General features: G+C 48.6%; 1 protein-coding gene across 1 annotated transcript in view; it reads right to left on the reverse strand.

The window, feature by feature from the left end:
• LOC139266694 (equilibrative nucleobase transporter 1-like) overlaps positions 1-22,749 on the reverse strand; it is a 60,068-nt gene that overhangs the window by 32,166 nt on the left and 5,153 nt on the right. Inside the window, exons 2-6 of the mRNA XM_070884284.1 lie at positions 19,052-19,184; positions 15,934-15,980; positions 10,191-10,267; positions 2,519-2,611; positions 1,765-1,904 (exon numbers count right to left, since the gene is read on the reverse strand). Coding sequence (XP_070740385.1) covers positions 1,765-1,904; positions 2,519-2,611; positions 10,191-10,267; positions 15,934-15,980; positions 19,052-19,184 — 490 coding nt within the window. The remainder of the gene's footprint in view (positions 1-1,764; positions 1,905-2,518; positions 2,612-10,190; positions 10,268-15,933; positions 15,981-19,051; positions 19,185-22,749) is intronic.

The raw sequence follows: 22,749 nt of genomic DNA on the forward strand, positions 1-22,749 counted from the left end.
CGCTATAGCCCCTTAATTATCCACGATTGGGATGTTTTTAATGTCTTCTACCATGAAGACTGAAGCAAAATATTTGTTCAATGTCTCTGGCATTTTCCTGTTCTCCATTATTAATTCCCCAGTCTCACCTCTAGGGGACCAACATTTACTTTAGCCACTCTTCCTTTTTATGTACCTGTAGAAACTCTTACTGTCTGTTTTTATATTTTGTGCGAGTTAATTTTCATAATCTATCATCCCTCGCTTTATCAATGTTTTAGTCGTTCTTTGCTGGCTTTTAAAAGTGGACTGACATATGAGGAGAGACTGGATCAACTGGGCCTTTATTCACTGGAGTTTAGAAAGATGAGAGGGGATCTCATAGAAATGTATAAGATTCTGACGGGACTGGAAAGGTTAGATGCGGGAAGAATGTTCTCGGTGTTGGCGAAATCCAGAACAAGGGGACATAGTCTTAGGATAAGGGGTAGGCCATTTAGGACTGAGATGAGGAGGAACTTCTTCACTCAGTGAGTTGTTAACCTGTGGAATTTCCTGCCGCAGAGAGTTGTTGATGCGGCTAAAGAGATCAAGGGGTATGGAGAGAAAGCAGGAAAGGGGTACTGAAGTTGCATGATCAGACATGATCTTATTGAATGGCAGTGCAGGCTCGAAGGGCCGAATGGCCAACTCCTGCACCTATTTTCTATGTTTCTATGTTTCCAATCCTCTGGCCTCCCACTAGTCTTGGCCACATTGTATGCCCTTGTTTTCAATTTGATGCCACTGCTCATCAACCGTCCTACACTTTAATCTATGTTCCCAGTCCACTTGAGCCAACTCTGCCCTCATACCTTTGTAGTCTCCTTGATTTAAGATCAAAACCCTAGTTTGAGAACTAACTTTCTCACCCTCCAACTGAATTTGAAATTCAACCATGTTATGGTCACTCATTCCTAAAGGATCATTTATTAATCCTGTCTTGTTACACAGTACCAGATCGAAGATAGCCTGCTCCTTGGTTGGTTCTGCACTGTACTGTTGAGGGAAACTATCCCGGATACACTCTATGAACTCTTCCTCAAGGCTACCCTCAACAATTTGCCTTGTCCAATCAATATGAACGTTAAAATTGTCCATGATTATTGCCGTTCCTTTATTACAAGCCTCCATTATTTCTTGATTTATACTCCATCCAACAGTGTAGCTACTGTTAGGGGGCCAATAGACTACACCCACCAGCGACTTTTTCCCCTTATTATTCTTTATCTCCGCCCAAACTGATTTAGCATCTTGATCATCTGAACCAATATCGTTTCTCACTAACACACTGTTCTCATCTTTTATTAACAGTGCTACCCCACCTCCTTTTCCTTTCTGTCTGTCCTTCCCAATTGTCAAATATCCCTGAATATTCAGTTCCCAGTCCTGGTCACCTTACAACTGTAATATAGTTGCAGCAATTTTCTGTATTATATTTCTGGATTCGGGACGTCGGATTGTCTCCGAAATCCAGAAATACCTGAAACTCGGCCAAGGGGTGTCTGGATTTGGAACGTCGGATTTTCTTCTCCGAAATCCGGAAAAACCCGAAAACCAGAATGGCCTCGGTGACGAGGTTTCCGGATTCGGGACGTTGTACCTGTATTCTATATATAAACCACACCGAGCACCTTGATTAGATCCCAGCCTATAACTCACTCCCAGGTATTTGTTATTCTATATAATCCCCCAAACCCCTGGATTAGATTCCATGCTGTAACTCACTCTGCCTGCCCTCCTTACCCATAGCTGTACTCCTCAGGCAGGGGATAGGGAATGTGTGTGCGGGGGAGCAGGAGGCAGGTACGCACGATGTGCAAGCAGCTCAGGCAGCTGATGAACAGGAACATGGGCCTCAGGGAGAAGCCAGCCTCGTACAACACCTACAGGGAGAAAGGGTGGGACGCAATAAAACAAGAGGTGACCATTAACAGCAGATCTCGCCTGACACCACTCCGCACTCTCCCCTTTATCTCAACCCCCTCACCCCACTTTATCTCTCCCCCCACACCCCCCTTTATCTCTCGCCCCTCATTCCCCCTTTATCTCTCCCCTATCCCACCCCACACCCTCCCTGATCTCACTCCGCACCTCCCCTTTCTCTCTCCCACACCCCTCACTCCGCACCCTCCCCTCTCTCTCTCCTACACCACTAACCCAGCACCCTTTCCGATCTCACACTGCCCCCTTCCCTCTCTTTCTCCGTGTGCCCCCTCTCTCTCTCTCTCTCTCTCCACCTCTCTCTCCCTCTTTGCCCCCTTTCTTTCTCTTCTCCTCTCTCTCTCTACAGCCAGAACTCTCTCCTCTGCCTCTCCCCTCTCCCCCAGACAGAGGGAGTGAAGGGCTCCTCTCTCTGATGGATAACACTGGGTGGGGTCAGTAGGTCAGGCCCTGACCTTTCACCCTCTGGTCCTCTGAGCTGGATGTTAAGCCAGGCAGTGAGTACAGTTTGAATCCATCTGTTTTTATAAGCTAGTTTGCGACCTGCACCTCTCACCTTGACCAGCAGAAACACGCCAGATGAGGTACTGAAGGCTCCGTTGTACAGTGTGATAACTGTGGATCGTTTGTTCCCAAATAAGTTTCCAACCTGGGGATCAGACACAACAAAAACAGTCACTGGAGCTCTATGTGCCCTTGAAGCCGCTCCCAAACAGATCCATCGTTAGCTGGGCCACACACAGCAGCAAGGGCCCAGGCTTCATGCCCGGCCTGTGCTGAGTCAGCTGATCACAGTCGGTGTGGTACAGAGCCCCACACACACACACACACACACACACAGCAGGAAAAGGCCCAGGCTCCATCCTGTGATCTTTATGTGTCATACCCTATTACGCCAGCAGATGGCACCACACAGCCTCCATTCAGATTGGAATGTGAGTTTTATTTATACAAAAGATGCCGAGGTCTAGAAATTGGATATGGCCTGAAAACGGGCGGTGTCATGGGCCAGTGCAATTTGGCTGCAGCAATTCAAAGTGGTGCAGGTAGCAGGCAAAATTTGTGCTGCCTGCTCATTTACATGATTGGAGAGGTGATCTCAGCAGTAAACGCACTGCTGGTTGGCTTAGTGCTCAACAAGTGGGTCAATATCGGGCGCAGTCTCATGGCCAGTAATGTTTGGCCTGGTCTCTCTCCATTACTTAAAGGGGAGGTGCGATGATGCAGCAGCACCTCATTGTAAGTGAAGTTGGAGACATGGCTCAGCAACAACACGGAGAATGAGCCCGAGGGTCTTGCGGCATTGGTAGTGGCACAGGAGAGAAGGTGGGTTCCTGTTCCCGCAGGGTGGCAGGAAGCCATTAAAACCCACTGGCAAGAGGTAGCTGCGTACGTCACGGCCAACAGTGCCATGCCACGGAACTGGATCCAGTGCCGATAAAAGTTTAATGACCTCACACGGAAGGTCAAGGGGAGTGAAGGCTTCAGCAAATGTCACATCCCACCATCTGCACCACAAGCCTCACAGTGCTCAATACACCACACCCCATCACTCACCTACCAACAATCTCGACCGTTCACCACTCATACCTCACATTCAGAGCTTCACTTCACACTCACAACCGTACCATGGCTGCAAAACTCACATCCACATATCACACCTTGCAGGCACTGACAGCTATTCAACTATGGCAGGCACATCACCCAAACACATTGCACCACACTCAATCACTCACACATTCCACCCAAAGACACTGCACCACACTCACTCACTCACACACTCCACCCAAACACACTGCACCACACTCACTCACTCACACACTCCACCCAAACACATTGCACCACACTCACTCACTCACACATTCCACCCAAAGACACTGCACCACACTCACTCACTCACACACTCCACCCAAACACACTGCACCACACTGACTCACTCACACACTCCACCCAAACACATTGCACCACACTCACTCACTCACACTCCACCCAAACACACTGCACCACACTCACTCACTCACACTCCACCCAAACACACTGCACCACACTCACTCACTCACACTCCACCCAAACACACTGCACCACACTCACTCACTCACACTCCACCTAAACACACTGCACCACACTCACTCACTCACACACTCCACCTAAACACACTGCACCACACTGACTCACTCACACACTCCACCCAAACACACTGCACCACACTCACTCACTCACACACTCCACCTAAACACACTGCACCACACTCACTCACACACTCCACCTAAACACACTGCACCACACTCACTCACTCACACTCCACCCAAACACACTGCACCACACTGACTCACTCACACACTCCACCCAAACACACTGCACCACACTCACTCACACACACGCCACCTAAACACACTGCACCACAATCACTCACTCACTCACACTCCACTGAAACACACTGCACCACACTCACTCACTCACACACTCCACCTAAACATACTGCACCACACTCACTCACTCACACACTCCACCCAAACACACTGCACCACACTCACTCACTCACACTCCACTGAAACACACTGCACCACACTCACTCACTCACACACTCCACCTAAAAACACTGCACCACACTCACTCACTCACACACTCCACCCAAACACACTGCACCACACTCACTCACTCACACACACTCCACTGAAACACACTGCACCACACTCACTCACTCACACACTCCATCCAAACACACTGCACCACACTCACTCACTCACACTCCATCCAAACACACTGCACCACACTCACTCACTCACACACTCCACTGAAACACACTGCACCACACTCACTCACTCACACACTCCATCCAAACACACTGCACCACACTCACTCACTCACACACACTCCACTGAAACACACTGCACCACACTCACTCACTCACACACTCCATCCAAACACACTGCACCACACTCACTCACTCACACACTCCACTGAAACACACTGCACCACAATCACTCACTCACACACTCCACCCAAACACACTGCACCACACTCACTCACTCACACACACTCCACTGAAACACACTGCACCACACTCACTCACTCACACACTCCACCTAAACACACTGCACCACACTGACTCACTCACACACTCCACCTAAACACACTGCACCACACTCACTCACTCACACACTCCACCCAAACACACTGCACCACACTCACTCACTCACACACTCCACCTAAACACACTGCACCACACTCACTTACTCACACACCCCACCCAAACACACTGCACCACACTCACTCACTCACACACTCCACTGAAACACACTGCACCACAATCACTCACTCACACACTCCACCTAAACACACTGCACCACACTGACTCACTCACACACTCCACCCAAACACACTGCACCACACTCACTCACTCACACACGCCACCCAAACACACTGCACCACACTGACTCACTCACACACTCCACTGAAACACACTGCACCACACTCACTCACTCACACTCCACCCAAACACACTGCACCACACTCACTCACTCACACACTCCACCCAAACACACTGCACCACACTCACTCACTCACACACTCCACCTAAACACACTGCACCACACTCACTCACTCACACACTCCACCCAAACACACTGCACCACACTCACTCACTCACACACTCCACCCAAACACACTGCACCACACTCGCTCACTCACACACTCAACTGAAACACACTGCACCACACTCACTCACTCACACACTCCACTGAAACACACTGCACCACAATCACTCACTCACACACTCCACCCAAACACACTGCACCACACTCACTCACTCACACACTCCACCCAAACACACTGCACCACACTCACTCACTCACACACTCCACCCAAACACACTGCACCACACTCACTCTTCCACACACTCACCCAAACACACTGCACCACACTCACTCACTCACACACTCCACTGAAACACACTGCACCACACTCACTCTTCCACACACTCCACCCAAACACACTGCACCACACTCACTCACTCACACACTCCACTGAAACACACTGCACCATACTCACTCACTCACACACTCCATCCAAACACACTGCACCACACTCACTCACTCACACACTCCACCCAAACACACTGCACAACACTCACTCACTCACACACTCCACCCAAACACACTGCACCACAATCACTCACTCACACACTCCACCCAAACACACTGCACCACACTCACTCACTCACACACTCCATCCAAACACACTGCACCACACTGACCCACTCACACACTCCACCCAAACACACTGCACCACACTCACTCACTCACACACTCCATCCAAACACACTGCACCACAGGTAAGAATCGGAGGAAACATCGACAGCATCAGCGTAAACATTTTGGACTTAAGTTTTGGACATTGCTTTTCCATATTTTCTGTTACTGCAGAAGAGCAGATAGAGGATTGGGATAAGTCCAGACATGTTCCACAGGAATCCACATCAGGTGGGCGGGGATGGGTCAATGGCTGAAATCGTAGGAAGGTGAATGATGCAGGACCCTTTGTCATGTAATGGGAACCCATCAGTGAGAGATCAGGTAAACTGGTCAGTGCTCAAGCCATCGAAATGACTGAGAGCCCCGGAGCGCGGGAACCTTACGTCAAAGTAAGCCATTTGGCCACCCAGACGATGGAGCCTTTATCCCCAGGAAGAGCCCAGTAACAAAGGTACAGGTCGAAGAGCTGATTCATTGCTGTTGGTTGGACTGCCTCAGGCAAAGGACTGGTTTTTGGTGCGAGAATTCAGAAGTATTTTTCGGGTATAAGAGACAGCAGTTTGCAGCCATCTCTCTCTCTCTCCTAAGAAACATAGAAAATAGAAACATAGAAAATAGGTGCAGGAGTAGGCCATTCAGCCCTTCTAGCCTACACCGCCATTCAATGAGTTCATGGCTGAACATGAAACTTTAGTACCCCCTTCCTGCTTTCTCGCCATACCCCTTGATCCCCCGAGTAGTAAGGACTTCATCTAACTCCCTTTTGAATATATTTAGTGAATTGGCCTCAAATACTTTTTGTGGTAGAGAATTCCACAGGTTCACCACTCTCTGGGTGAAGAAGTTTCTCCTCATCTCGGTCCTAAATGGCTTACCCCTTATCCTTAGACTGTGAGCCCTGGTTCTGGACTTCCCCAACATTGGGAACATTCTTCCTGCATCCAACCTGTCCAAACCCGTCAGAATTTTAAACGTTTCTATGAGATCCCCTCTCATTCTTCTGAGCTCCAGTGAATACAAGCCCAGTTGATCCAGTCTTTCTTGATAGGTCAGTCCCACCATCCCGGTAAACAGTCTGGTGAATCTTCGTTGCACTCCCTCAATAGCAAGAATGTCCTTCCTCAAGTTAGGAGACCAAAACTGCACACAATACTCCAGGTGTGGCCTCACCAAGGCCCTGTACAACTGGAGCAACACCTCCCTGCCCCTATACTCAAATCCCCTCGCGATGAAGGCCAACATGCCATTTGCTTTCTTAACCGCCTGCTGTACCTGCATGCCATGTACCATGACACCCAGGTCTCGTTGCTTTCCTTTTCTAATCTGTCACGATTCAGATAATAGTCTGTCTCTCTGTTTTTACCACCAAAGTGGATAACCTCACATTTATCCACATTATACATCATCTGCCATGCATTTGCCGACTCACCTAACCTATCCAAGTCACTCTGCAGCCTCATAGCATCCTCCTCGCAGCTCACACTGCCACCCAACTTAGTGTCATTCGTAAATTTGGAGATACTACATTTAATCCCTTCATCTAAATCATTAATGTACAGTGTAAACAGCTGGGGCCCCAGCACAGAACCTTGCGTTACCCCACTAGTCACTGCCTGCCATTCTGAAAAGTACCCATTTACTCCGACTCTTTGCTTCCTGTCTGACAACCAGTTCTCAATTCACGTCAGCACACTACCCCCAATCCCATGTGCTTAAATGTTGCACATTAATCTCCTGTGTGGGACCTTGTCGAAAGCCTTCTGAAAGTCCAAATACACCACATCAACTGGTTCTCCTTTGTCCACTTTACTGGAAACATCCTCAAAAAATTCCAGAAGATTTGTCAAGCATGATCTCCCTTTCACAAATCCATGCTGACTTGGACCTATTATTTCACCATTTTCCAAATGCGCTGCTATGACATCCTTAATAATTGATTCCATCATTTTACTCACTACTGAGGTCAGGCTGACCGGTCTATAATTCCTTGCTTTCTCTCTCCCTCCTTTTTTAAAAAGTGGGGTTACATTGGCTACCCTCCACTCGATAGAAACTGATCCAGAGTCAATGGAATGTTGGAAAATGACTGTCAATGCATCCGCTATTTCCAAGGCCACCTCCTTAAGTACTCTGGGATGCAGTCCATCAGGGCCTGGGGATTTATCGGCCTTCAATCTCATCAATTTCCCCAACACAATTTCCCGACTAATAAAGATTTCCCTCAGTTCCTCCTCCTTATGAGACCATCTGACCCTTTTTATATCCGGAAGGTTGTTTGTGTCCTCCTTCGTGAATACTGAACTAAAGTACTTGTTCAATTGGTCTGCCATTTCTTTGTTCCCCGATATGACTTCCCCTGATTCTGACTGCAGGGGACCTACGTTTGTTTTTACTAACCTTTTTCTCTTTACATACCTATAGAAACTTTTGCAATCCACCTTAATGTTCCCTGCAAGCTTCTTCTCGTACTCCATTTTCCCAGCCCAAATCAAACCCTTTGCCCTCCTCTGCTGAGTTCTAAATTTCTCCCAGTCCCCAGGTTCGCTGCTATTTCTGGACAATTTGTATGCCACTTCCTTGGCTTTAATACTATCCCTAATTTCCCTAGATAGCCACGGTTGAGCCACCTTCCCTTTTTTATTTTTACGCCAGACAGGAATGTACAATTGTTGTAATTCATCCATGCAGTCTCTAAATATCTGCCATTGCCCATCCACAGTCAACCCCTTAAGTATCATTCGCCAATCTATCTTAGCCAATTCACGCCTCATACCTTCAAAGTTACCCATCTTTAAGTTCTGGACCATGGTCTCTGAATTAACTGTTTCATTCTCCATCCTAATGTAGAATTCCACCATATTATGGTCACTCTTCCCCAAGGGGCCTCGCACAATGAGATTGCTAATTAATCCTCTCTCATTACACAACACCCAGTCTAAGATGGCCTCCCCGCCAGTTGGTTGCTCGACATATTGGTCTAGAAAACCATCCCTTATGCACTCCAGGAAATCCTCCTCCACCGTATTGCTTGCAGTTTGGCTAGCCCAATCTATGTGCATATTAAAGTCACCCATTATAACTGCTGCACCTTTATTGCATGCACTCCTAATTTCCTGTTTGATGCCCTCCCCAACATCACTACTACTGTTTGGAGGTCTGTACACAACTCCCACTAACGTTTTTTGCCCTTTAGTGTTCTGTAGCTCTACCCATATAGATTCCACATCATCCAAGCTAATGTCTTTCCTAACTATTGCATTAATCTCCTCTTTAACCAGCAATGCTACCCCACCTCCTTTTCCTTTTATTCTATCCTTCCTGAATGTTGAATAACCCTGGATGTTGAGTTCCCAGCCCTGGTCATCCTGGAGCCATGTCTCCGTAATCCCAATCACATCATATTTGTTAACATCTATTTGCACAGTTAATTCAACCACCTTATTGCGGATACTCCTTGCATTAAGACACAAAGCCTTCAGGCTTGCTTTCTTAACACCCTTTGTCCCTCAGTACTGCCCCTCTGACAGTGCAGCACTCCCTCAGTACTGCCCCTCTGACAGTGCAGCACTCTCTCAGTACTGCCCCTCTGGCAGTGCAGCACTCCCTCAGTACTGCCCCTCTGACAGTGCAGCACTCTCTCAGTACTGCCCCTCTGACAATGCAGCAATCTCTCAGTACTGCCCCTCTGACAGTGCAGCACTCTCTCAGTACTGCCCCCTGACAGTGCAGCACTCTCTCAGTACTGCCCCTCTGACAGTGCAGCACTCCCTCAGTACTGCCCCTCTGACAGTACAGCACTCTCTCCGTACTGCTCCTCTGACAGTACAGCACTCTCTCAGTACTGCCCCTCTGGCAGTGCAGCACTCCCTCAGTACTGCCCCTCTGACAGTGCAGCACTCCCTCAGTACTGCCCCTCTGACAGTGCAGCACTCTCTCAGTACACTTGATGCTCTATCACACACAATCCTACATTACCTGAATGTTTGTTATGAAAAAACACCTTCCTCCCACTGCCATCAGACAGAGTGCAGGGAACAACAGTGTTGCTGAAGCTGCAACAGAGGGAGAGAGGGAGTGTGAGAAAGAGAGAAAGAACTTTCATTTATACAGTGCCTTTCACCACCTTAGGATGTCCCAAAATCTTCACAGCCAATTAATTACTTTATCTTAACATTATTGTAATGTAGGAAATCCAGCAGTCAATTTATGCCCAGCAAGCTCCCACAAACAGCAACCTGATAAATGACCAGATCTGCTGGGTTTTTTAGTGTGATGTTGGTTGATGGATAAATATTGGGCGCCCTTCTTCTACTCAATGGAAAAAGAGGGAGGGGTTCCGTTAGCAGCTCTTGGGGCCACTGGCCAGCGACAGATCCCTCGCCTCGTATCAGAAGGGCATCAGTGCCGAGGCCCGTATCTACTATGGGGCTCTGTTCTCTGCGGATCCGTCCTATCGAGGTTGCTCGCATTATTTTGTGCGAGGACCTGCTGAAGGTCAGCCCGAAGGGTGGTGAGCAGCTCGATGCCCCGCTAAGCCTGGGGGAGCTGGCCGGTGCCCTCAGCCAGTTCGAGGGGCAAGTCCCCAGGGCTGGACGGTCAGACCGTGGAGTTCTGGGATGTTCTGGGGTGGGGGTGGGCGACTACCTGTGAGTCCTGGGGAAAGTCTGGAGGCCGGGGTGATATTCCTCTCTCAGTGCAGGGCAGTCATCATCCCGCTGCCCAAGAGTGAAAATCTGCCCCTACTGAAGATCTGGTGCCTGGTCTCCCTCCTTAGCACGAACGACAAGTCTTTGCTTGCCTTGGCACCATGCTGGCCCAAATGATCCACCCCGACCAGTCCTACACAGATCAGGGCCGGACCATCCACAACAGCATCCATCTGTTTCGGGACCTGGTCCACCATTCCCAGAGGACTGGTCTGTCGGTGGCATTCCTTTCCCTGGATCAACAGGATGGATCACGAGTGCCTCTTCAGGATACATTCAGCTCATGCGCACATTCAGATTCAGGACACATTTTTTTAACTCGAACTGACTTGCGTGGAGTGTCTGATTAAGGTCAACGGGTCTTTGACAGCGTCCCTTGGCTTCGGGATATGGGACCGTCAGGAATGCCCCTTGTCTGGCCAGTTCCATGCTTTCTGTCTGGAGACTTTCCTGCATCTTTTGCGGAAGATGTTTACGGGACGGTCTCTCCAAGGGCCGGGCGTGGAGGTCGTGCTCTCGGCTTACGTCGCTGACGTGCTCCTCATGGTCACGGATGCCGTTGTCTTGCGGAGGTTGCGCGAGTGCCAGCGGGTCTAATCTGCCGCGTTCTCTGTGAGGATCAACTGGGAGAAATGTTCCGCACTCCTGGTCAGTCAGTGGTGGGAGGAGCTCAGAAATTATACCTGGAGTACAACTCATCTCCTCAACCTGGGAGTTTACCTTCACCCTGCTGAGGAAGCCTGGCTGGCAAACTGGCAAGTGCTGGAGGCTAAAGTCACTGCTCACCGAGGGCGCTGGACAGGACTGCTCCAAGTGCTGTCCTACAGGGGTAGGGCGCTGGTCATAAACCAACTGATGGCCGCTATGTTGTGATACTGATTGGTCACTTTGATACATCCCCCGCCCCTCCCCCGAATCTGTTGCTGTCATGTATTCAACCAGCATTGTAACCCATGTATAAACTGACCTAAGTTGTACACCGTGAGAACACTGACCACTAGATGGGAGACATTCCTAACCTGGACCTTCAGGTATAAAAGGGGAAGCTCCACCCACCTTCAGCACTTGAGTGCTAAGGAATAAAGGACAGGTCACAGACTGACCTTCTCTCAAGCATGGGCCTCGTGTGCATTTATACTGTGTAGTAAGGACGTATCAATGGCGACAAGAAACTGGGATTTAAACCACGCGAGCATGGCCACTAGCAGAACAGACGTGAGATACTGTGTTAAGGAATGGTTGGGACAGAGATTCAACATTGTTAAAGCAGCACACAGTTCTCCAGGCAGACAAGGGCAGTCAGGCATGCCCCAACATGTAGTCGAACCCAGAGGGGGAGTTCGACAGAGACAATGGCAAGCTGAACAGCGATTCACGCCAATGCGGCCAGTAATGGGGCCATCAACACCTGTTAATGGTGCACTCAAGGACAATAACAGGGGCAGTCAGGGACGATCGACTGGCAAGGGACCTTTTGTTTCAAACCGCAACTCATGCTGGAGGCGTGGAGGCATACATTCAGCCGGATTTTGCAGAGATGAGTAAAATACCTGCAGAAATTGCAGAAATGGACACTGGGGGAAATCGCTGGAAGCTGAAGTTCAGCGAGTTCATGTGGAGCATGTATACAGTTCTTACACCAGGACGCCACCGATAATGATGAAAGTGCTCCTCAATGGCATCCCAATATCAATGGAGTTAGACACGGGTGCCAACCAGTCCCTGATGGGTATCAAACAGTTCAAAAAGTTGTGGGCATCCAAGGCCAGGAGGCCAAAATTATCACCGATTGACGCACAGCTACGGACTTACACAAAGCAGATCATTCCGGTGCTGGGCAGCGCCACGGTAGTCGTGAGCCACAAAGATTCGGAGAACAGGTTGCCACTCTGGATTGTCCCAGGGGACGGTCCCGCACTACTGGGGAGGAGTTGGCTTGCTGTCATGAACTGGAAATGGGCGATGTCAATGCAATTTCCTCTGTGGAGCGAGTATCATGCTCACAGGTCCTGGACAAATTTGACTCATTATTTCAACCCGGCATTGGCACTTTCATGGGGGCCAAGGTAGTGATTTACATAAACCCGGACGCCAGGCCAGTACACCACAAGGCCAGAGCGGTGCCGTACGTGATGCGGGAAAAGATAGAAGGCGAATTGGACCGCCTGTTGAGGGAAGGCATCATCTCACCAGTCAAATTCAGTGACTGGGCGAGCCCAATTGTGCCGGTGCTCAAGGCAGATGGGTCAGTCAGGATATGTGGCGATTACAAGGCCACCATCAATCGGGTGTCACTCCAAGACCAGTACCCGCTACCGAGAGCGGAGGACCTCTTTGCGACGCTATCCGGGGCAAACTTTTTTCAAAATTGGACCTGACCTCAACTTACATGACCCAGGAGCTGGCGAGTGAGTCGAAGAAGCTGACCACCATCACGACACACAAGAGGTTGTTTGAGTACAACAAATGTCCGTTCGGGATTCGCTCGGCCGTCGCGATCTTCCAACGAAATATGGAAAGCCTCCTCAAGTCGATTCCAGGGACGGTGGTTTTTCAGGACAACATACTCATTACGGGTTACAATACGGAAGAACACCATTTCACAGGCGCAAGAATGAACTCTCGATTCAGGCCGATTGCCTACTGTGGGGAAACCGCGTAGTCATGCCCCAGATGGGTAGAGAGGTGTTCATCAGAGAACTCCACAATGGGCACCCGGGCATTGTCACAATGAAGACAATTGCCAGGTCACACGTTTGGTGGCCAGGGATAGATGCAGATCTGGAACTTTGTGTTCGCAGGTGCAACACGTGTGCCCAGCTGGGCCATGCGCCCAGGGAAGCCCCCCTTAGCCCTTGGCCATGGCCCGCCAAGCCTTGGTCACGCATCCATGTGGACTACGCAGGTCCTTTCATGGGGAAAATGTTTTTGGTTGTAGCAGACGCCGACTCCAAATGGATTGAGTGTGACATTTTAAATTCAAGCACATCCTCTGCCACGGTAGAAAGTCTACGGGCAATGTTTGCCACCCACGGTCTACCGGACATCTTGGTCAGTGACAGTGGCCCGTGCTTCACAAGCACTGAATTCCAGGACTTCATGGTAGGCAATGGAATTAACCATGTTAGAACGGCACCGTTCAAGCCGGCCTCAAACGGCCAGGCAGAACGAGCAGTGCAGATAATCAAACAGGGGATGCTCAGATTCCAAGGGGATTCCCTACAAACCCACTTATCACGCCTCCTGTTGGCCTATAGAACCCGACCACACTCGCCCCCAGGGGTTCCACCCGCTGAGCTACTAATGAAAAGGATGCTCAAAAACCGATTATCCCTTATACACACCACCATGAAAGAAATTGTCGAGAGCAGGCGCCAGTCACAATATCACTACCATGACAAGAATGCGAGGGCGCGATGTATTGATGTAAATGATCCTGATTTTGTCCTCAACTACGCTGCAGGACCCAAATGGCTCGCAGGCACTGTGGTTGCCAAAGAGGGAAATAGGATTCTGGTAGTTAAACTTACCAATGGACAAATCTGCCGCAAACCTGTGATCCCAATAAGACTTTGGGGGGTGGCGGAGGTGATGTCATGTATTCAACCAGCATTGTAACCCATGTATAAACTGACCTAAGTTGCACACCGTGAGAACACTGACCACTAGGTGGGAGACACTCCTAACCTGGACTTTCAGGTATAAAAGGGGAAGCTCCACCCACCTTTATCACTTGAGTGCTAAGGAATAAAGGACAGGTCACAGACTGACTTTCTCTCAAGCATGGGCCTCGTGTGCATTTATACTGTGTAGTAAGGACGTATCAGTCGCCAAGATTCAGAAGATGCTTGTTGACTTCAGGATCAAAGGGAAGCATTGGGTCTGTGCCATGTTATCAGTCTCCTGCTTAGAGAGGGCAGTCAGGCGTTGGTGTGGGTGTGTACCCAGGCTGCGACCTTCCGTCTTCAGACCCTGTAGAGATATCTGTACGTCAGGGATCTTCCCAAATGGTGTGCGCTGGCGACGTATTTCTTCCGCTAGCTGCACGGACTCAATTATAGCACTCAGCTATTGCCAATAAATCTGGGGTGTGGCTGGGCCTCCTTGCAGGAGCTGCCTGTCTTTTACCATGTAATGATCAGGATCTGCAATGCTGTCACCTCCAGCCGGAGTTCTCCCCCGTCAGGAGTGACAGCTATACTCCGGGAGCTGCTGCTCAGGAATCCGTGCCTCCACGTCCGCGTGTCACGTGGCTGGCAGAGGGAAAGACACTGGCTGGCAAGATGACCAGAGTCAGGAGCCTATTGGATAAAGGAGGAGCGGGCTGGATGTTCCATGAAGATTTGGCACAGCGCATGTCGTGGCACAGTATCTGGTCCATGGCCAAAGCCATCGAGACGCTAAAAGAGGCACTTTGCCCTGACTCCACGAGGTGTGTCGAGGAGGCTCAAGTGTGTGGACTGATCCCGTCCATGTTTTCTCATCGGCACCAGGGCTCGAATCCTCCCTCGGGATCCGGCGCCTCACAGCTTGAACCGTCTCTTGGAGATCCCTGCCGTCCTTTTCCACTCTGCACGGAGGGGTTTCCTGTACGGGCTACTCTTGCACACTCTCCACTTTGTCTTCCTCGTCTGCCGTCCGGACACGCCTTGGCGGGCCATCTTGCTATCGGGAGGAGGCGGGGCTCCCCAGTGGAGGTCACTCCACGTGGGACTCCTCCCCTTTTCTATTGGGGAGATGGAACCAGCCATCAAACACTGAACTCAACATGGAAAAAGTGTCAGTAACTAAGGACTGGTGCTCTATCCTTCCCTCTATCCAACTTTTATAATGCTGATAGAGTTAGATGAGGAAGGATGGGAGGAGGCTGGAGTGGAGCACAAAAGCCGGCATGGACTGATTGGGCTGAATGGCCTGTATCTGTGCTGTATATTCTACGTAATTCTATGCAGTATTGAAGGACCATGTGTGGGACCTCACTGGGTTCTGACAGGGGGAGGGGCTAGACTTACCAGCAGTGGAGAAGGCGATGATCAGAGTAGCGGTGGTGTGGAGGAATCTGTGGAGATAAAAATCAGAGCTTAGTTTAAACTCCTTTGTCCCCACATTCACCTCCCCTTCCCCTGAAAGGAATGAGCTCCCAGTTATCCAACGTCTCTCACCACCTCAGGATGACCCAAAGCGCTTCACAGCCAATGAAGTACTTGATAAACAGACCCAGAGTACAAAAGCAAGAAGTTATTGCTAAATCCTTCATAAACCACTGGTTAGGCCTCAGCTGGAGCCTTGTGTTCAATTCTGGGCACCGCACTTTAGGAAGGATGTCAAGGCACTAGAGGGCGCAGGGGGGATTTACCAGAATGGTACCAGGGATGAGAGACTTCTGTTATTTGGAGAGACTGGAGAAGCTGGGGTTGTTCTCCTTAGAGCAGAGAAGGTTAAAAGGATAATTGATAGAGATGTTCAAAATGATGACCGGTTTTGATCGAATAAATAAGGAGGAACTGTTTCCAATGGAAGGAGGGTCAGGAACCAGAGGACACAGATTTAAGGTCATTAGGCAAAGGAGAGGTGCAACAAGACCTGGGTGTCATGGTACATCAGTCATTGAAGGTTGGCATGCAGGTACAGCAGGATGGTTAAGAAAGCAAATGGCATGTTGGCCTTCATAGCGAGGGGATTTGAGTACAGGGGCAGGGAGGTGTTACTACAGTTGTACAGGGCCTTGGTGAGGCCACACCTGGAGTATTGTATACAGTTTTGGTCTCCTAACTTGAGGAAGGACATTCTTGCTATTGAGGGAGTGCAGCGAAGGTTCACCAGACTGATTCCCGGGATGGCGGGACTGACATATCAAGAACGACTGGATCAACTGGGCTTGTATTCACTGGAGTTCAGAAGAATGAGAGGGGATCTCATAGAAACGTTTAAAATTCTGATGGGTTTCGACAGATTAGATGCAGGAAGAATGTTCCCAATGTTAGGGAAGACCAAAACCAGGGCTCACAGTCTCAGGATAAGGGGTAAGCCATTTAGGACCGAGATGAGGAGAAACTTCTTCACCCATAGAGTGGTGAACCTGTGGAATTCTCTACCACAGAAAGTTGTTGAGGCCAATTCACTAAATATATTCAAAAAGGAGTTCGATGTCGTCCTTACTATTCAGGGGATCAAGGGGTATGGCAAGAAAGCAGGAATAGGGTACTGAAGTTGCCTTTTCAGCCATGAACTCATTGAATGGCGGTGCAGGCTTGAAGGGCCGAAGGGCCTACTCCTGCACCTATTTTCTATGTTTCTATGTTTCTGAGAGGGGCAGTACTGAGGGAGTGCTGCACTGTGGGAGAGGCAGTACTGAGGGAGTGCTGCACTGTGGGAGAGGCAGTACTGAGGGTTCGCTGCACTGTGGGAGGGGCAGTATTGAGGGAGTGCTGCACTGAGGGAGTGCTGCACAGTAGGAGGGGCAGTATTGAGGGAGTGCTGCACTGAGGGAGTGCTGCACAGTAGGAGGGGCAGTACTGAAGGAGTGCTGTACTGTGGGAGGAGCAGTACTGAGGGAGCGCTGCACTATGGGAGTGGCAGTACTGAGGAAGAGCTGCACTGTTAAAGATGCCCTCTTTCAAATAAAAAGCTAAACCAATGTCCCTTCCGCCCTCCGAAGTGGACATAGCTGGTACTGGAAGAACAGGGCAATTCTCCCCGGAATCCTGTGGCCAATATTTATCCCTCACGCACATCACTAAAAATACAGTTGGTGTCTGGTCATATTGCATTTCTCTCTGTGGGATCTTGCTGTGCATAAATTGACTGCCACGTTTCCTACATTAGAACAGTGACTACACTTCAAAAGAACTTCATTGGTTTTAAAGTGTTTTGGGACATGCTGAGGTGGTGAAAGTATATAGTTCAGTCATAAATTGCTCCAATAAATGCACACAGTGTTTTTTGGATTTATTCGGGGAACTATTCTCAGAGTTTACACTGACAACAAATCAAAACAGCAATCAAACTGTATCTCGATTTGGTCTCTCTTCAATCTTCTCTGCTCGAAAGAGAACAACCCCAGTTTCTTCAATCTCTCCACATGACTGAAGTTCCTCATTCCCGGTAAACCTCCTCTGTACCTCTGATATCTTCTTTGTGACATCACAAACACACGGACGACAAGAACATGATGCTTTTATAATATACATCAGCAGTTGTATTTACACAGTAGTCCACTAGGGGGAGCTACATTATACTTCTCCCCCCTTAATGAGTAATTAATCATAACAAAATAATCATCATACATAACTTGCATGGTTATACACATCAAAGATATTCGGGCCAAAATTTACCCCCGCCCGAAACATGGCATACACAGCACGTTTCTATGGTTTTTACCGCCATGGTGAGTGAGGTCGCCTCTTGAGCAAAATTCTGCTCTTTGTTTTTTTCACTCGGATCCGGAAGTTGCACTTAATGGGGGCGGATATGCGGCGGTGACAAGACTAGAGGGGGGAAGTTGCGGGGGCCGGGGGCTGTGGAGTGGTCCCGGTGATGAGGTCAGCACAATGCCGCATCACCACGGCTCTCCCCTTCACTTAAAGGTGAGAGCCTGCGCGATGAGGATACCTTCGCTCTCCAAACTTGGTGTTGCAGTTAGACTCATTCTAGGCTGAGCCTGAGGAGAGTTTTTCTTCAAGAGATGCCCTTGATCTACATTTGAACTCTGTACAACTTCAGACTGTCTGCCTGCCTGACTCAGACTTAAATTCTGACTTTCTCTTGGACTTGTTTCCAGTACATCAGATGTAGGATTTGCTATTGGTACTCTACTTATAACAAGACTATCTGACTCATCAGAAATAATCGAATCATTTCAACTTTCAGCTCCTTCAATATGAACAAACCTAACATTTCCATCATCAAATATGTGCGAGGACCATATATCTTTAATATTCCTGGTAACCACTTTAACCATTTATGGTGATGGTTCTTCACTCTAACCTTCTGATTCAATATTACACATCACTCTCTTACTCTACCTCTTTCATGATTCTCTTTCTGTCTTAATTGTTTCTCTTCTACTGACTGTGTCAAGTCATATCAACCTCTAACAAACCTAAAGCCCAGAAGAGGGCAAGTACTTACATGGCCAGGACATGGGTTACCATGGTACCAAAGTGGTCAAACAGTAAACCACTGGGAAAGGCCACAAAGTTGATGGTGCAGGAGGCGAGGGTGAAGATGAGGGTGAAGCGCTCATCCTGCCAATCACAGTCCACTGAGAGAGAGAAAGAAAGGACGAGAAAGTGAGTGAGACAGACAGAGAAAGAGCATCGATTTCTACAGCGCCTTTCACCAACTCAAGCCGTCCCAACTGAAGTCCTTTTGAAGTGTAGTTACTGTTGCAATGTAGAAAACATGGCAGCCAATTTTCACACAGCAAGCCCACACAAACAGCAACGTGATTAATGACCAGATCATCTGTTTTTTTGTGATATTGGTTGTGGGATAAATATTGTCCCTATCCCTTGGGCAGAACTGCCCCTGCTCTTCTTCCAATAGTGGCTGTGGGAACTTTTCTTCAAATAAGAGGGCAGACTGGGGCCTTGGTTTAATGTCTCATATGAAAGACGGACCCTCCAACAGTCTGGTGTTCCCTCAGTAATGACTTTCCGACAGTGTGGCCTTCCCTCAGAACTGCCCCTCCAACAGTGTGGCTGTCCTGCAGTATTGTCCCTCTGACAGTGTCGCACTCCCTCAGTACTGCCCCTCTGACAGTGTGGCACTCCCTCAGTAATGCCCCTCCGACAATGTGGCACTCCCACAGTACTGGCCCTCCAACAGTGCGGTGCTCCCTCAATCCTACCCCTCCTATTGACCCTATGCCAATTTGCTTGTGGCTCAGGAAATAATGCAGTGATTACTACCTTTGTGGTTTTGCTTTTCAATTTAGTCCCTAGATGTTCAAACTCTCTCAGCAGAACCTCTTTCTTAGTCCTACCTATGTCATTGGTACCTACATGTACCACGGCAACTGGATGCTCCCCCTCCCACTCCAAGTTCTTCTCCGGCCTGGCGGAGGAGATGTCCTTTACCCTGGCACCGGGTAGGCACCATCGCCTTCGGGATGCACACTCTCGGCTGCAGAGAACCCGATCTATCTCCCTAACTATACTGTCCCCTTCTCCAACCACCTGCCTCTTTACTCCCCGCACTTGAATGGCTTTCTGCACCATGGTACCTTGGTCAATCTGCTTGTCCACCCCGCAGTCTGCACACTTATCCACAAGTGTTGCAAGAACCTAAAATCTATTGGACAAGTGCAGGGACTGAGGCTCCTGCAATACTACCTCCTGGATCCCCTTACCTGCTTCACTCGCAGTCACATGCTCCAGTCCCTGACCATGTGTCAATTCTAAAGTATTTAATCTAGAGGGTGTGGCTGCCTCCTGGAGCAACTGGTCCAAGTAACTTTCTCCCTCTCTCATGTCTCGCAATGTCTGCAGCTCGGACTCCAGCTCCTCAACCCGGAGCCGCAGACACTTACCGCAGATGTAGTCGCCCTCGACCAAAACTTCTAGAACCTCACACATATTGCAGCAGCAACACATCTTCTGTTTTCCCATTATTTTATTTAATTAATTAGTTTAGCGTTAATCAAGTATTTACCCTATATAGTTTATCAAATTAGTTAAACAAGTAAAGGTCAGTTTTTAGTATTTAGTTATATGCTATATATTAATTTAAAAGAAAAACTTAGCCCACAATCACAACCAATCACTTACCTGCATTACCTGTGATGTCACACACAGGGTTCTCCTCACCCGGAGCCATGCGATCTCCTGGGAGAGGCATTAACCAGAAAAAAACCCAGGCCAATTGCGGAAAAATCTGGGAAAATTCCTCTCCGATCCAACCAGGTGATCAAAACTAGTCCAGGAGATTACACTGGCTGTATGCTGATGGTATGTTGCCTCCCGAGTGCAAGGGTCAAGGATGTCTCAGAATGGCTGCAGGGCATTTTCGAGAGGGAGGGTGAACAGCCAGTTGTCGTACTGCATATAGGTACCAAAGATATGGGTAAAAAACTGGATGAGGGCCTACAAGCTGATTTTAAGGAGCTAGTTTAAAAAGTGGGACCTCAAAGGTAGTAATCTCAGGATTGCTACCAGTGCCACATGCTAGTCAGAGTAGGAATTGCAGGATAGCTGAGATAAATTGCAGGATAGCTCAGGAATGGTGCAGAAGGGAAGGATTTAAATTCCTGGGACATTGGAACCGGTTCTGCGGGTGGTGAGACCTGTACAAACTGGACGGTCTGCACCTGGGCAGAACCGGAACCAATGTCCTAGGAGGAGTGTTTTCTAGTGCTGTTGGGGAGGGGTTAAACTAATATGGCAGGGGGATGGGAAACTAGGCAGGGAGACAGAGGGAAATAGAATGGGGGCAGAAGCAAAAGATAGAAAGAAGAAAAGTAAAAGAAAAAGTGGAGGGCAGAGAAACCTAAGGCAAAAATCAAAAAGGGCCACATTGCAGCAAAATTTTAAAGGGGCAAAGTGTGTTAAAAGGACAAGCCTGAAGGCTCTGTGCCTCAATGCGAGACGTATTTGTAATAAGGTGGAGGAATTAACTGCGCAGGCAGTAAAGTGTGTTAAAAATGAATATGATATAATTGGTATCATGGAGACATGGCTCCAGGGTGACCAAGGCTGGGAGCTCAACATCCAGGGGTATTCAACATTCAGGAACGATATACAGAAAGGAAAAGGAGGTGGGGTAGCATTGCTGGTTAAAGAGGAAATTAACGCAATAGTAAGGAAGAGCATTAGCTTGGATGATGTGGAATCTGTATGGGTGGAGCTGACCAAACTGGTGGCAATACGGTGAGGAGGATTTCCTGGAGTGTATTAGGGATGGTTTTCTAGACCAATATGTCGACGAACCAACTGGAGGGCTGGCCATCCTAGATGGGTGATGTGTAATGAGAAAGGACTAATTAGTAATCTTCTTGTGCGAGGCCCCTTGGGGAAGAGTGACCATAATATGGCAGAATTATTTATTAAGATGGAGAGTGACACAGTTAATTCAGAGACTAGGGTTCTGAACTTAAGGAAAGGTAACTTCGATGGTATGAGACGTGAATTGGCTAGAATAGACTGGCGAATTATATTTAAAGGATTGACGGTGGATAGGCAATGTCAAACATTTAAAGATCACATGGATGAACTTCAACAATTGAACATCGTTGTCTGGAGTAAAATTAAAATGGGGAAGCTGGCTCAACCATGGCTAACAAGGGAAATGAAGGATCGTGTTAAATCCAAGAAAGAGGCATATAAATTGGCTATATAAAGCAGCAAACCTGAGGACCACAAGGAATTTAAAATTCAGCAGAGGAGGACAAAGGCTTTAATCAGGAGGGGGAAAAGAGAGTATGAGAGGAACCTTGCTGGGAACATAAAAACTAATTGCAAAGCTTCTATAGATATATGAAGAGATTAAGATTAGTGAAGACAACCGTAGGTCCCTTGCAGTCAGAATCAGCTGAATTTATAATGGGGAACAAAGAAATGGCAGACCAGTTGAACAAATACTTTGCTTCTGTCTTCACGAAGGAAGACACAAATAACCTTTCGGAAATACTAGGGGACCGAGGGTCTAGTCAGAAGGAGGAACTGAAGAAAATCCTTATTAGGCTGGAAATTGTGTTTGCAAAATTGATGGGATTGAAGGCTGAAAAATCCCCAGGGCCTGGTAATCTGCATCCCAGAGTACTTAAGGAAGTAGTCCTAGAAATAGTGGATGCACTTGTAATCATTTTCCAACAGTCTATCGACTCTGGA

This window comes from Pristiophorus japonicus, chromosome 7, assembly GCF_044704955.1.
Source record: "Pristiophorus japonicus isolate sPriJap1 chromosome 7, sPriJap1.hap1, whole genome shotgun sequence".
In the NCBI taxonomy this organism is placed as follows: domain Eukaryota; kingdom Metazoa; phylum Chordata; class Chondrichthyes; family Pristiophoridae; genus Pristiophorus; species Pristiophorus japonicus.